The 14,882-nt window shown below is 41.8% G+C and overlaps 1 protein-coding gene across 1 annotated transcript in view; it reads right to left on the minus strand.

The window, feature by feature from the left end:
* atp9b (ATPase phospholipid transporting 9B) overlaps positions 1-14,882 on the minus strand; it is a 56,566-nt gene that overhangs the window by 14,153 nt on the left and 27,531 nt on the right. The window contains exons 12-15 of the mRNA XM_071367302.1: positions 8,952-9,112; positions 8,377-8,519; positions 4,256-4,368; positions 2,536-2,814 (exon numbers count right to left, since the gene is read on the minus strand). Of these exons, the coding sequence (XP_071223403.1) occupies positions 2,536-2,814; positions 4,256-4,368; positions 8,377-8,519; positions 8,952-9,112 (696 nt within the window). The remainder of the gene's footprint in view (positions 1-2,535; positions 2,815-4,255; positions 4,369-8,376; positions 8,520-8,951; positions 9,113-14,882) is intronic.

Genomic DNA, 14,882 nt, shown 5'->3' on the forward strand with positions numbered 1-14,882 from the left:
ACTTTACTGGATATAACCCAAAACCCTCAAGCATCCACAGTTGTAATATTGATAGTTTGTTGCCTTACAAATACTCTGTATACAATGCTCTAGGTGCCTTATCTCTGGAGTGGAGTCCATTCACAAACAGAGGAGTGTTTTTCTGTTTGTAATTTCCCTCCCTCTCCTCAGCAGGAACTCCTGCCCCCCAAGTGAGTGTTCAGCTGCACACGACTCAATTCTCCACAGGTTTATTTTCAATTTGCTCACTCAAAGGTTGTTATTATACTCCTGACCTACAAATTGGAACTTCCTGCTAATACCCCATCATTTCTTTCTGGTTTCCCTTTGAGGTCCGTGCTAGAGCTGGCTATATTTACTTAACACACATCTGTGAATCATAATCGCATGGGCGTACGTGCGGCACATATGTGTGTACAAATGCGTACAGAGTCAGGATTTAATATCTACCTCCTCAATCAAGTTTATCAGCTCCATGGGAACTGTTTAAAGCCATGTCAACTTTGATACAAACTGTATGTAAATCATGTGTTACACAAGTAATGTAAGAGACTACCCGTGACTACTTGACGACAATGGCAGACCGGTTTAAAGTACCCAATCAATCATTTCAATAGCATTCCCAAAGTTCTAGTGAGCATGTATATCAACATGGCAGAGCTGCATTTAAAAGGAGCAGCAGCCTAAGCATTTCATGATGAAAATGGATCTGTAATAGCTCAATTCTTCCCACCGTGTCATTACCAAATCAGAACTAGGATTTCAACAGCACTCACTAAATATCATTCTCTTAATTGATTTAGGGTGGTCAACATTCAAAATACTAGCTTGTGGCACTGTCGCTATCACATTAAATCTTGTGCATTTATGTAAAACATTCATACATGCTGACTCTGTAGATAAATGTCCAGATTTGCAGTTTGATTTGGTCACCTACTGAAAAGGTCAATCAGGGACTTGCATATGCAAGTGACAATACGCAACCAGCCAAACCAATGAATTGCTCCTTTGCCTGGTACTCCCATTTGGGTCCCCTTTTTTTCCATCGGATATCCTATTACCTCCTATTGGAGATGATAAACTCCTACTTCGAGACTCCACGGTCATTAAATGCCACGGTCAAACATTCTCGGGCCAGTTCCGAATGGCACCCTATTCACTATAGGCCCTGTTCCAAAGTAGCGGACTACATAGGGAATAGGGTGCCATTTGAGAGGCAACCCCTCCTCTGACATCACAGGGTCAGAGGTTAGAGCAGGGCCCTGTTCACAGCATGGTTGACCAGAAGGTCAACTGACCCCTGACCTCGGGTCGGCCTACTTCATCTCCTTAATGACGGCTCATTACATTAGAGAGTCGGCTAATTAAATATGGGCCTCATAGCGCTGCGCTGACCGGGCTCTGCCACTGTTGTCAATGAGGCTGAGGTTAGAGAGAGAGGGAAAGGAGAGCTAAGGGGAGAGAGAAAGAACAAAGAGAGCGAGGAGGAGAGAGCGAGGAGGAGAGAGAGAGATGTGAGGAGAGATGTGAGCAGAGATGGAGAGGAAAAGAGACACAGATAGGGGTGAGGGGGAACTGAACAACCACAGACCCTTCTCATCGTCTCTCAGAGAAAATTAAATATTGATCAATCCAAGCAGTGCCAGACAATAGAGGGAGATAGAGCCGAGTGTAAAAGGAAATAAATAAATATACACATGAAGGTGGGACAGGACGGACGGGCAGGCAGGCAATTCCAGAGCAGACAAAAAGGGAAACCGAGATACATCTTTTGTAACCGTTTTATCTTCGTTTTGACTGCTAGGTTGAGCTCGAGCCCAGTGCAAGTCAAGGTAAGTGTCACAAAGGCTTCACAAACTCATTGGGTCATGGGTGAGAAACACTTCAATGGCCCTGAACACTGTACTATATGGTGGGACTAGCGATCCTTTGATATGTATTGAATATTTATGACAAAGTTACATGGCGAAGAGTCCTCCTCATCCACCAATCTGTCCTTGTGTCCTGTATGTATTCAATATTCATCCAGGACTTTCTTGGATTTATCCCAAAAAAATAGCAACCATATTTCCATCAGAATGGGCAGTAAATAATTGGGTAAGCAGCGCCTGGTACTCATAAACGGCACTACTCTAGGATTACACAGACAGACACGCAGAGGAAGGTGACGCCACAGGACTGCCGTTGGGGTCTTTATCAGGCCAGATTCTTCCTTAATTAGAGCTATAAATTCTAAAGGACACAAACGCCGCTGATTAAAATAGCTTAACCTCTGACAACTTTATGGCCTCTGAGTTAATGGCCATTCCATTGAGGCCCAGGTTATGACAAACTACAAAGATCATTTAGTGTTGAAGACGGACATAAGAGAGAAACCGGGGTTGTATTCAGTAGCCACTAAACGGAAACAATGGACTGAAACAGGGAGGGGCTACATGTACTTGTCCAATAAGAAACGTTTGTGTCGGTTTTCCGTTGCAAAACATTTTGCTTCGGTGTGCGTAATGAATACAACTCGGTGGAGTTAGAGCTGACCTCGTCAGGGCTGGAAGCCTGATAGGTGCGGTTGTCGTCGCTGAAGTCCTGGTCGGCCTCGGCGGCAGTGGACTCCGTCTCCCCGTTGACGCTGGCGGGGGACTCGTAGACGGGCGTGACGTTGTGGCACAGCGCGATGGCCTTCACCGCCTCGTGGATACGGCTGCTGACGCTCCTGCGGACCTTGGGGGCCGCCGCCTTGGGGGCCTGGGCTGGCTGGGGCTTCCTGGATGGGGTGGAGCTGGTGCTGCTGTTGGACTGCTGGGTCTGGGAGCTCGGCTGTGGAGACAAAGTACACCACATTTGTTATTATTCTGCATACAGGGAGTGGACTATGATGACATGAAAAACAGACATTCCCTATAGGGAAGTCCGCATAGCACTGGGCCACATTCAGTTGCCAAACGTTCTCGAATGTTGCAGATAGAAATGCCATGACTAGAGTCGACATGACTCCTTGTTCTACATGTTGGATTAGCATGTTTGTTCTACATAGCATATTTATATCTGATTGTTCCAAAACGTGTTCTCTGACAACTCCCATCAATTCAACTCAGTGGCCGCTGTGCCAGTCAGGTTTGACAGAGTTGATGTGTTCCACTGAAGCGGATGGTTTCGCCTTATTAACCCTTATTGCTGCTCGAAAGAGAGACTCCTACAAAGACGCAAAATGGAAACACTTCAGCAAGCCTACTACAATGGAGTGCTCACTTCACTATGAAGAATGGGAGAGGTAGTCAGTCAAGTTATGAGAGCTCCTTGTATTGCCAGCTGCCATTAACATCATGTTTCATTTCATCTCTCTCTCGCTTTACAGAATACCCTTCACTCTCTCTCTGTTTCAATCACTTACACCGGGGTGGGTAAAAAAAAATCTGATTAAAGGGTTAAACCTCTATTTGATTCCTCTATGTCTACCTTGACATCTGTAGTTAATAGATTACTTCCGAGTTGGCAGATCAACTGCGATGTAACAATGGCATCACCGTAGCTTTGCACATGATATTAAATTGATTTATTCCTATGAATTACATAATGTTTACAGATGCCTGCATAATTCAATTTCACACATTGATATCTATATGCCCTTCGTTCGTCACAAACCATTACCCGCAGGGACCTATAATGAGGTTATGATAGATTTCCACGTAGCGCTACAATCAACCTCTGACCCTCGCTGTCATCTCAGTAATAAAGGGAACATGAAAAACACCGGCACGACAAATCAATGGGGCTGAAGCGCTAGCTGCTATTGAGTAGTGTGCTAGAAAGACTCATCTTTCATTAGCCAAGCTTAAACAGAGTGCAGGCAGATGGTTCCATCCTCAGCACAGCTGTTAGGGGCCTGCCTAAGTGTGAACAATATCATTCTGTCATGCCTTCGTCTAGAGATCAACCACCTAGAGGGAACGCTGGTTTTTACTGTACGTCGGTGTAACGCTCAGGGACTGAGCTTGAATGAACAATGAAAAGGGCCAAGACGAGAAGTAGTGGAAAGACAGGTTTGACAAAGTGTCTCTTTATGAGGAGTCGTGAGCCATGATCTCTCCTGGTACCAATGAAAGTGAATAAAACAAAGAGATCAATAGCTAATCTTTCTCCTGTTTATTCCCCTAAATGAGAGGTGATGTTTGCACATATTTACTAAAGTTTCTCAAATTCAGTGAACCATTTAAGGACAATACTGAGAATGTGACCCTAAATGGTAGAGTATGATCACCTGTGCGTATGACCGCCCTATATGGCTCTGTATCTCGTCCATGGTGTCCGTCCCATAGGATACTGTCCCCAGGTGCAGCCGCTTGAAGATCATCTCGTTCTGTGTCAGAGTGCCTTCAATTCACAAAGCAGAATGAAGTCAGATTCGTATTAGAGGCAAACAACAGGTTAATGAGCGAGTCTCTATACCAGCACATCATTCACATACTGCTGCTCATGGAGTCATTTTTGAGTGGGTCATGTAGGCATTCTTATAGGTACAGTGTTACCCCTAGGATTTCTTTCAGCATTGGTGGCAGAGTTTAGTGGGGGGGGGGGGGGTGGACATTTGTCCTCAGAAGAATGCCTAATGACCACGTACCATCATGCATCTCATTACCCGTATGGACTCCCTGTCCTCTCCGACCAACCCAACACAGCATACAAGAGACACTGAGTGTTCCGACTAAAAACGACTGAAAATGGAGGCAGCGGCTCTCGTTTAATGGATGCTGCTTGCCAGAATGTGTATTGATACAGCGTAAATCTGATTAGGGGGCAACTACCTTCCAATAACATCACGGGCTCACAAGGTTATCCAATTCTAATGGATTGATCGTTTTTGCTTTCTTTCCATGTGATTTAACTATCAACTGGGATAAATAGGTAAGGAGGCTGGCTAATCTATTCCTACTCTGCCTGGTAAGACAAAGAAGCATGTCGTGACCACCCCCAGAGTTGATCACTTTGATATAAGGTTTGGTTCTTGGAAAGGACACTCATTTGTTCTAAAAGAGTCAGAGAAAGAATACATGTAGAATAAACAAAAGAGAAATTAACTAACAAACAATCTCATGTGAATTCTATATTTTCAGGGATGCAAACAGGTGAGGGCCCCAAAAGGTGACCACATTTTTTGGGCACGGAAATGAGTGAAAAATCCATGTCAAATGCAAGAACATTTGGTTATTTTTTGAGAATAACAAGTCCAGAATACAGATATGAAAATAGTGTCCTGGTGTAAGGGGGAGTAGGGCTCTTTGGTCTGCGTTCATCATAACATGTCAGACAAAAATGCATCAGTCTTCAATGCAGCTGCATCTGACAAGTTGTTCTATAGAGGTGCATAAAGGAGGAGGACATTAGCACAATGAAAGTACTTAAAGGCTGCTGCCCTATGTACATAGTCATGGAGCACAGGTCATTTTAATCATGTTTACATACTGTTTAACCCACTTCATATGTATACTGTATTCTAGTCAAGGCATATCCTATTTAACTAACGCTGTACATATACTTTTCTTCAGATATACTACATGTTCTATCCATATACTGTCGATATTGTCTATACATCCCATATATAGTACCAGTCAAAAGTTTGGACACACACACACATTCAAGGGTTTTTATTTATATTTGACTATTTTCTACATTGTAGAACAATAGTGAAGATATCAAAACTATGAAATAACACACATGGAATCATGCAGTAACACAAAAAGTTAAACAAATCAAAATATATTTGAGATTTGAGATTCTTCAAAGTAGCCACCCTTTGCCTTGATGACAGCTTTGCACACTTGGCATTCTTCAAAACTGTTGGAAAAGCATTCCACGTGAAGCTGGTTGAGAGCATGCCAAGAGTGTGCAAAGCTGTCAAGGCATATAATATACATGTATACACACATACAGTTGATGTCGGAAGTTTACATACACTTATGTTGGAGTCATAAAACTTGTTTTTCAACCACTCCACAAATTTCATGTTAACAATCTATAGTTTTGGCAAGTCAGTTAGGACATTTACTTTGTGCATTACACAAGTAATTTTTCCAACAATTGTTTACAGACAGATTATTTCACGTAAAATTCACTGTGTCACAATTCCAGTGGGTCAGAAGTTTACATACACTAAGTTGACTGTGCCTTTAAACAGCTTGGAAAATTCCAGCAAATGATGTCATGGCTTTAGAAGCTTCTGATAGCCTAATTGACATCATTTGAGTCAATTGGAGTTGTACCAGTGGATGTATTGAAGGCCTACCTTCAAACTCAGTGTCTCTTTGCTTCACATCATGGAAAAAATGAAAAAAATCAGCCAAGACCTCAGCAAAAAAGATTGTTGACCTCCACAAGTCTGGTTCATCTTTGGGAGCAATTTCCAAATGCCTGAAGGTACCACGTTCATCTGTACAAACAATAGTATGCATGTATAAACACCATGGGACCACGCAGCCGTCATACCGCTCAGGAAGGAGACGCGTTCTGTCTCCTAGAGATGAACCTACTTTGGTGTGAAAAGTGCAAATCAATCCCAGAACAACAGCAAAGGACCTTGTGTGAAGATGCTGGAGGAAACGGGTACAAAAGTATCTATATCCACAGTAAAACGAGTCCTATATCGACATAACCTGAAAGGCCGCTCAGCAAGGAAGAAGCCATTGCTCCAAAACCACCATACAGAAGCCAGAGATTGTACTTTTTGGAGAAATGTCCTCTGGTCTGATGAAACAAAAATAGAACTGTTTGACAAGAATGACCATCGTTATGTTTGGAGGAAAAAGGGGGAGGCTTGCAAGCCGAAGAACACCATCCCAACCGTGAAGCACGGGGGTGGCAGCATCATGTTGTATGGGTGCTTTGCTGCAGGAGGGACTGGTGCACTTCACAAAATAGATGACATCATGAGGATGGAAAATTATGTGGATATATTGAAGCAACATCTCAAGACAGTCAGGAAGTTAAAGCTTGGTCGCAAATGGGTCTTCCAAATGGACAATGACCCCAAGCATACTTTCAAAGTTGTGGCAAAATGGCTTCAGGACAACAAAGTCAAGGTATTGGAGTGGCCATCACAAAGCCCTGCCCTCAATCCTATAGAAAATGTGTGGGCAGAACTGAAAAAGCTTGTACGAGCAAGGAGGCCTACAAACATGACTCAGTTACACCAGCTCTGTCAGGAGGAATGGTCCAAAATTCCCCCAACTTATTGTGGGAAGCTTGTGGAAGGCTACCCAAAACATTTGACCCAAGTTAAACAACTTAAAGGCAATGCTACCAAATACTAATTGAGTGTATGTAAACTTCTGAACCACTGGGAATGTGATGAAAGAAATAAAAGCTGAAATATATAATTCTCTCTACTATTATTCTGACATTTCACATTCTTAAAATAAAGTGGTGATCCTAACTGACCTAAGAAAGGGAATTTTTACTAGGATTAAATGACAGGAATTGTGAAAAAGGTGTATGTAAACTTCCGACTTCAACTGTACATATATTCAGGACTCCGACATTGCTCATCCTATATTTCTTAATTCCATTCTTTTACTTTTTAGATTTGTATTGTTGTGAATTGTTAGATATTACTGCACTGTTGGAGCTAGGGACATAACTATTTCGGTACACCCGCAATAACATCTGCTAAATATGTGTATGCTACCAATACAATTTTATTTGAAGTATTTGAGGGTTCTAATGATAAGACATGAATGAAAGTTCATGAATAAAAAGGTTTTTGGAGTGTTCCATGCTCAATCAAGCACATTGTACCCTAAAATATGAGTGACTTTGGTGAGACAAAAATGTTCAGCTGCCCCTTTAATAAGGACGGTAGGTTGCCATGGTAACTGTCGAGAATCTCTGACATCTCTTGGCTAAGTTAGCAGTTGCATCAATCGCAAACTAACATTGAAAAATAACCTAGCATGTGAACAAAACTATGTATATAGCCAAGAAACACTATGACAAAGTCACACTTCAGTAGTCCTTTTGGAAAATCCGACCAACTATGCCTATGTGCTTCCCAATTTGTTTTATTTCAGCACCACACTCACAGTGCCACAGCCCCCCAGTTTGTGGCGTGGAGAGATGACAGAGCCTACCCACGAAGCACTCACTCTGATATGACATAGCTGACATCACATATCTGACAACTCTTTCTTTGACATTCTTTTTGTAGGATGCGTTGGGATGCATTCTGCACACAGTCAATGATTTCGATATGAGAAACTACACAGATCTACACGATTCATGTGGATGGCCTATTTTGAGATCAAAACAGCGAATATCGCCAAAAAGCGACAGGCTTGCATCCCTGATGGTAACATTTGGTCATACTACAGTGGCTGTGTGTCCTGTCACCTGTTTTGTCAGTCAGTAGGTACACCAGACGGCCCAGCTCCTCAGGAATGGTACTGGTCCGTACCACGGTACCAGGGATGTTTTCATCTTTCATGATCATCCAACCGTAGGCCGACTTCCCCATGTCTAGATTGACACGCAGGCTGCAGATACAAATAAAACAGAGGTCAAGTCAAATATGTGTTAAGCAAAATATGTTTTAAGCAAGCAAAATTAAATCCAACTACCATGATTCTACTCAAACAACTTCACCCAATAATATACGATTAGAAAGGTACATTTTTTTAAACATTACAGCACAATTGAAAAATATATGGCACATGGTGATAGGTGGGATGGGCTGAGTGTCTGAGGGGAAGGATTAAAGAGCTTATGTTTGGTAATGTATTATTGTTATGTGACTGCTTTATATAAAAGTACCATGTATGTCAAATGTATATGTAAAATGTATGTATATGTAGCAAAAAAGCTGCAAAAAAACCTAAGAAATTTGTCCTCCGAAGAGGGGTTAATAAAAAATTTAAATAATGTTACCCAACAAGAGTCTATACTGTGTCTACCTCTATGTGCTGTACCTGATGGGGATGATGTAGGAGAATAGCACGATGAAGCGGAACAGGTTGCGAAACCAGGGGCCCACAAAGCCCTGCACTGCTACCATGACAATAGACAGGACCACCTGAGCCAGGAACAGAGCCTTGGTAAGGCGGTTCAGCTCCAGGTCCAGCAGACCCACCTGTAGAGGTGAAAAAGGTCAGGGTTCAGATGTTAAAGGTCAGTGTCAGAGCTACAGGTTAAAAAGACAGACAAATCCTCCACTGGGAATAGACATGCTTGGCTTCATTGACTCTTTATGCATGCATGTATTTATTATGGATCCCCATTGGCAGCAGCTACTGTTCCTTGGGTCCTGCCATATTAACTTCCTATGGATAGGGGGCAGCATTTTCACGTTTGGATGAAAAGCGTGCCCAGAGTAAACTGCCTCCTACTCAGTCCCAGATGCTAATATATGCATATTATTAGTAGTATTGGATAGAAAACACTCTGAAGTTTCTAAAACTGTTTGAATCATGTCTGTGACTATAACATAACTTATTTGGCAGGCAAAACCACGAGGTCAAACCATTCAGAATTGTTTTTGTTGAGGTCACTCTCTTTTCAATGGGTTTTCATTGGGAATCCAGATTTCTAAGGGACCTTCCTGCAGTTCCTATCGCTTCCACTGGATGTCAACGGTCTTTAGAAATTGGTTGAGGTTTTTCCTTTGAGAAATGAAGAAGTAGCCATGTTCAGAATGAGGCTCGAGTGAAGTGTACTGTTTGTTAGAGGCGCGTGACAAGAAAGCATGCTACACATTGTTTTCCTCCGGTATTGAACACAGATCATCCCGTCTTCAATTTTATCAGTTATTTACGTAAAAAAATACCTAAAGTTGTATTACAAAAGTAGTTTGAAATGTAACTTGTAGTCATGTTGAGCGAGTTGGAACCGGTGTTTTTCTGGATCAAACGCGCCAAATAAATGGACATTTTGAATATATATTGATGGAATTAATCGAACAAAAGGACCATTTGTGATGTTTATGGGACATATTGGAGTGCCAACAGAAGAAGCTCATCAAAGGTAAGGCATGAATTATATCTTTATTTCTGAGTTTTGTGTCGCACCGGGAGGGTTGAAATATGATGGTCTGTGATTGTTAGCTGGGGTGCTATCCTCAGATAATAGCATTGTTTGCTTTCGCCGTAAAGCATTTTTGAAATCTGACACGTTGGCTGGATTCACAACAAGTGTAGCTTTAATTTGGTATATTGAATGTGTGATTTCATGAAAGTTTAATTTTTATAGTAATTTATTTGAATTTGGCGCTCTGCATTTTCAATGGATGTTGGCCAGGTGGGACACTACCGTCCCACATATCCCAGAGAGGTTAAAACAGACCGCTCGGTGCATTCAACATGTAAGTACTTCCCACAAATCCAAGTAGTGATGAAGTCAATTTCTCCTCTACTTTGAGCCAGGAGAGATTGACGTTAGCTCCCCATGTACATTTAAGGGCTAGCCGTGTTGCCCTGTTCTGGGCTAATTGTAATTTGTAAGTCCCTCTTTATGGCACCTGACCACACGACTGGACAGTAGTCCATGTGCGACAAAACTAAGGCCTGCCTTGCTGATAGCATTGTTAAGAAGGCATAGCAGCGCTTTATTATGGAGAGACTTCTCCCCATCTTAGCTACTGCTCCATCAATTTGTTTTGACCATGACAGTTTACAATCCAGTGTTACTCCAAGCAGTTTAGTCATCTCAACTTGCTCAATTCACACATTATTCATTACAACATTTAGTTGAGGGTTAGGGTTTAGTGAAGGATTTGTTTTTGAAATATTTAGGACTAACATATTATATTGCCACCTAATATATTTCTTGCCACCCATTCTAAAACTGACTGCAGCTCTTTGTTAAGTGTATTGCTGTATTGACTGACGTGTATAGTGTCGAGTCATCCGCATACTCAAAACCAGTGGCATGTCATTTGCAAAGATTTACTTTTTTCAAAGGGGCCTAGACAGCTGCCCTGGGGAATTCCTGATTCTACCTGGATTATGTTGGACAAGCTCCATTAAAGAACATCCTCTGTGTTCTGTTAGACAGGTAAAGCTTTATCCACAATATAGCAGGGAGTGTAAAGCCACAACACAAATCTTTCCAGCAGCAGACTATGATGGATGTCAAAAGACGCACTGTGCAGCAAAACAATCCTCAGTCATTTGTGTAAGTGCCGTACATGTTGAAACAACAATTCTATCCACTGTTTCAGAGTAAGAGTGGCATGACCCTTCCAAATTCTAAGGATTACTCTAGCTGCTGTAACGATACCGACAATGATCAGTGCAAATTCATTACATTAAGCAACTCTGTTCTATCGCCCAAGAGACATATCATCGAAACGGGAATTGTTAACCCTGACCTTTCCTCCAGATGTTTCAAAACATCCTTCCAGAAAGGTAGTACATTCCCATATTGCATGTAAAAATGTCCAAGTGTCTTTTTGGCATTTCCAACACAGAAAATTGTTGGTCAGCCCCATCTTAAGTCTTAGTTGGAGTCCAATAAAACCTACACTGCATTCGGAAATTATTCAGACCCCTTGACTTTTTCCACATTTTGTTACGTTAGACTTATTTGAAAATTACATAGTTTTCCCCCCTCAATACCCCATAATGATTTTTTTTGAAATTGTTGCAAATGAATTAAAAATAAAAACTTATATCACATTTATATTAGTATTTAGACTCTTTACTTAGTACTTTGTTGAAGCACCTTTGGCAGCGATTACAGCCTCAAATCTTCTTGGGTATGACGCTACAAGCTTGGCACACCTGTATTTTGGGAGTTTCTCCCATTCTTTCTCTGCAGATCCCCTCAAGCTCTGTCAGATTGGATGGGGAGCGTTGCTGCACAGCTATTTGCAGGTCTCTCCAGAGATGTTCGATCGGGTTCAAGTCCGGGCTCTGGCTGGGCCACTCAAGGACATTCACAGATTTGTCCCAAAGCCACTCCTGTGTTGTCTTGGCTGTGTGCTTAGGGTCATTGTCCTGTTGGACGGTGAACATTCGCCCCAGTTTGAGGTCCTGAGATCTCCGAAGCAGGATCTCTCTGTAAATTGCTCTGTTCATCTTTCCCTCGATCCTGACTAGTCTGACAGTCCCTGCTGCTGAAAAACATCCCCACAGCATGATGCTGCCACCACAATGCTTCACCATAGGGATGGTGTCAGGTTTCCTCCAGACGTGACGCTTGGCATTCAGGCCAAAGAGTTGGTTTCATCAGACCAGAGAATCTTGTTTCTCATGGTCTGAAAGTCCTTTAGGTGCCTTTTGGCAAACTCCAAGCGGGCTGTCATGTGCATTTTACTGAGGAGTGGCTTCCGTCTGGTCACTCTTCCATAAAGGCCTGATTGGTGGAGTGCTGCAGAGATGGATGTCCTTCTGGAAGGTTCTCCCATCTCCACAAAGAACTCTGGAGCTACAGTACCAGTCAAACGTTTGGACACACCTACTCATTCAAGGGTTTTTCTTTATTTTTACTATTTTCTACATTGTAGAATAATAGTGAAGACATCAAAATTATGAAATAACATATATGGAATCATGTAGTAACAAAAAAGTGTGTTAAATCAAAATATATTTTATAATTTAGATTATTTAAAGTAGCCACCCTTTGCCTTGCTGACAGCTTTGCACACTCTTGGTATTCTCTCAACTCTAGGTTATGGTCAATAATATCAAAAGCTACACTGAAAGCTAACAACACAGCTCCCACAATGTTCTTATTAGCAATTTCTTTCAACCAATCATCAGTAATTTGTGTCAGTGCAGTACATGTTGAGTGCCCAACTCTATAAGCGAGCTGAAAGTCTGTTGTTCATTTGTTTACAGAGAAATAACATTGTATTTGGTCAAACACTATTTTTTCCAACAGGTTGCTAAGAGCTGGCAGCAAGCTTATAGGTCTGCTGTTAGAACCAGGAAAGGCCGCTGTACCACTCCTGGGTAGCGGAATAACGTTGTCTTCCCTCCAGGCCTGAGGACAAAGACTTTCCTCTAGGCTCAGATTAAAGATATGACAGATAGGAGTGGCTATAGAGTCAGCTACCTACCATCCTCAGTAGCTTTCCATCTAAGTTGTCAATGCCAGGAGGTTTTTGGATCGATAACAATTTTTCCACCTCTCCCACACTAACTTTACACAATTCAAACTTGCAATGCTTTCCTTTCATTTTTTAATGCATGAATGCATCACTGTTCGTTGTTGGCATTTCCTGCCTAAGTTTGCTCACTTTGCCAATGAGCCACTACACAGAGACAGATCGATTGGTTTCAACAGAGAGACAAGAGAGAAAGACATCTACGCGTAAATATATATTGCATTTCTAATCCAAATGAGCGGTGGTTAGGGTGCTAAGTACTCTGGTTACTGTGAGCGTAATTTCCAAATGTATGTACGATAGGTTGACCCTCTGTCTCTCCATCTTTCCCCACCCCCTTTCCATTGTGTAACAAACCATCATATCGTGTCAATACACTAGGGACTTGTCATTTAAGTGTGTATGGGTATTCTGTGTTATTACTTCGTTAGTTAATAAATAAATGATTAAATCAATTTGTGTGTGTGGTACTGAATATTCAAAACGATTATGCAATGTTCAGAATGAGACTGATGAGGTAATAATGAATAATTGACTTATTGATGTAAGAGATATCTGTATATCTTTAGAGTTTAAGTCGGGAGATAGTAACTCGTTAAACAACTCTTCCCGTGGTGCCCCAAATTCCTAATGAGTTAATTGTTAAATGATTAATTTAAAATCGAGTAACAATTAAACATAATTAGTTTGATTCGATAAATAACAGTCATCAGATTAATGATAGTCACGTCATGACACTGTTACTACTCGCAGTTCCACATAGGGCAGGTCACAGGGAAGATTGAGGTTTTTCAAACAGCAGGGATGTAGATAGCAAGTAGCAGTAACATTTCTTTGCCGTTGCAAACTTCTTCCTCTTCATTGCCAGTTCCTTGGACCGGTCCGGGAAAAAAGACAGCTGACCGAATTCCCACTAAAAGTACCTTGACCCGGGCTGTACATCGTAGGAAGCGGATGAGAACCGTTCTCGGGGGCGCTCTTCTCGCCAGGCATGGTTAAGCTGCGATGGGTTCATTAAATTTCGAATTTGTGCCTTTAGTCAAATCCTAATCTTTCTGCGATGATTTTCTGCATACACAAAATGTATCCACCGCTAGCCTCACTCCCCTCTTTCAGATTAACCAATCTCATCCTATTTCTCCTACAGTGGGGCAAAAAAGTATTTAGTCAGCCACCAATTGTGCAAGTTCTCCCACTTAAGATGAGAGGCCTGTAATTTTCATCATAGGTACACTTCAACTATGACAGACAAAATGAGATTTTTTTCTCTCCAGAAAATCACATTGTAGGATTTTTAATGAATTTATTTGCAAATTATGGTGGAAAATAAGTATTTGGTCACCTACAAACAAGCAAGATTTCTGGCTCTCACAGACCTGTAACTTCTTCTTTAAGAGGCTCCTCTGTCCTCCACTCATTACCGAGTAACGAGTGGTCTTGTATGTCTTCCATTTCCTAATAATTTCTCCCACAGTTGATTTCTTCAAACCAAGCTGCTTACCTATTGCAGATTCAGTCTTCGTAGCCTGGTGCAGGTCTACAATTTTGTTTCTGGTGTCCTTTGACAGCTCTTTGGTCTTGGCCATAGTGGAGTTTGGAGTGTGACTGTTTGAGGTTGTGAACAGGTGTCTTTTATACTGATAACAAGTTCAAACAGGTGCCATTAAGACAGGTAACGAGTGGAGGACAGAGGAGCCTCTTAAAGAAGAAGTTACAGGTCTGTGAGAGCCAGAAATCTTGCTTGTTTGTAGGTGACCAAATACTTATTTTCCACCATAATTTGCAAATAAATTCA

This window comes from Salvelinus alpinus, chromosome 26 (assembly GCF_045679555.1).
Source record: "Salvelinus alpinus chromosome 26, SLU_Salpinus.1, whole genome shotgun sequence".
NCBI classification, from domain to species: Eukaryota; Metazoa; Chordata; class Actinopteri; order Salmoniformes; family Salmonidae; genus Salvelinus; species Salvelinus alpinus.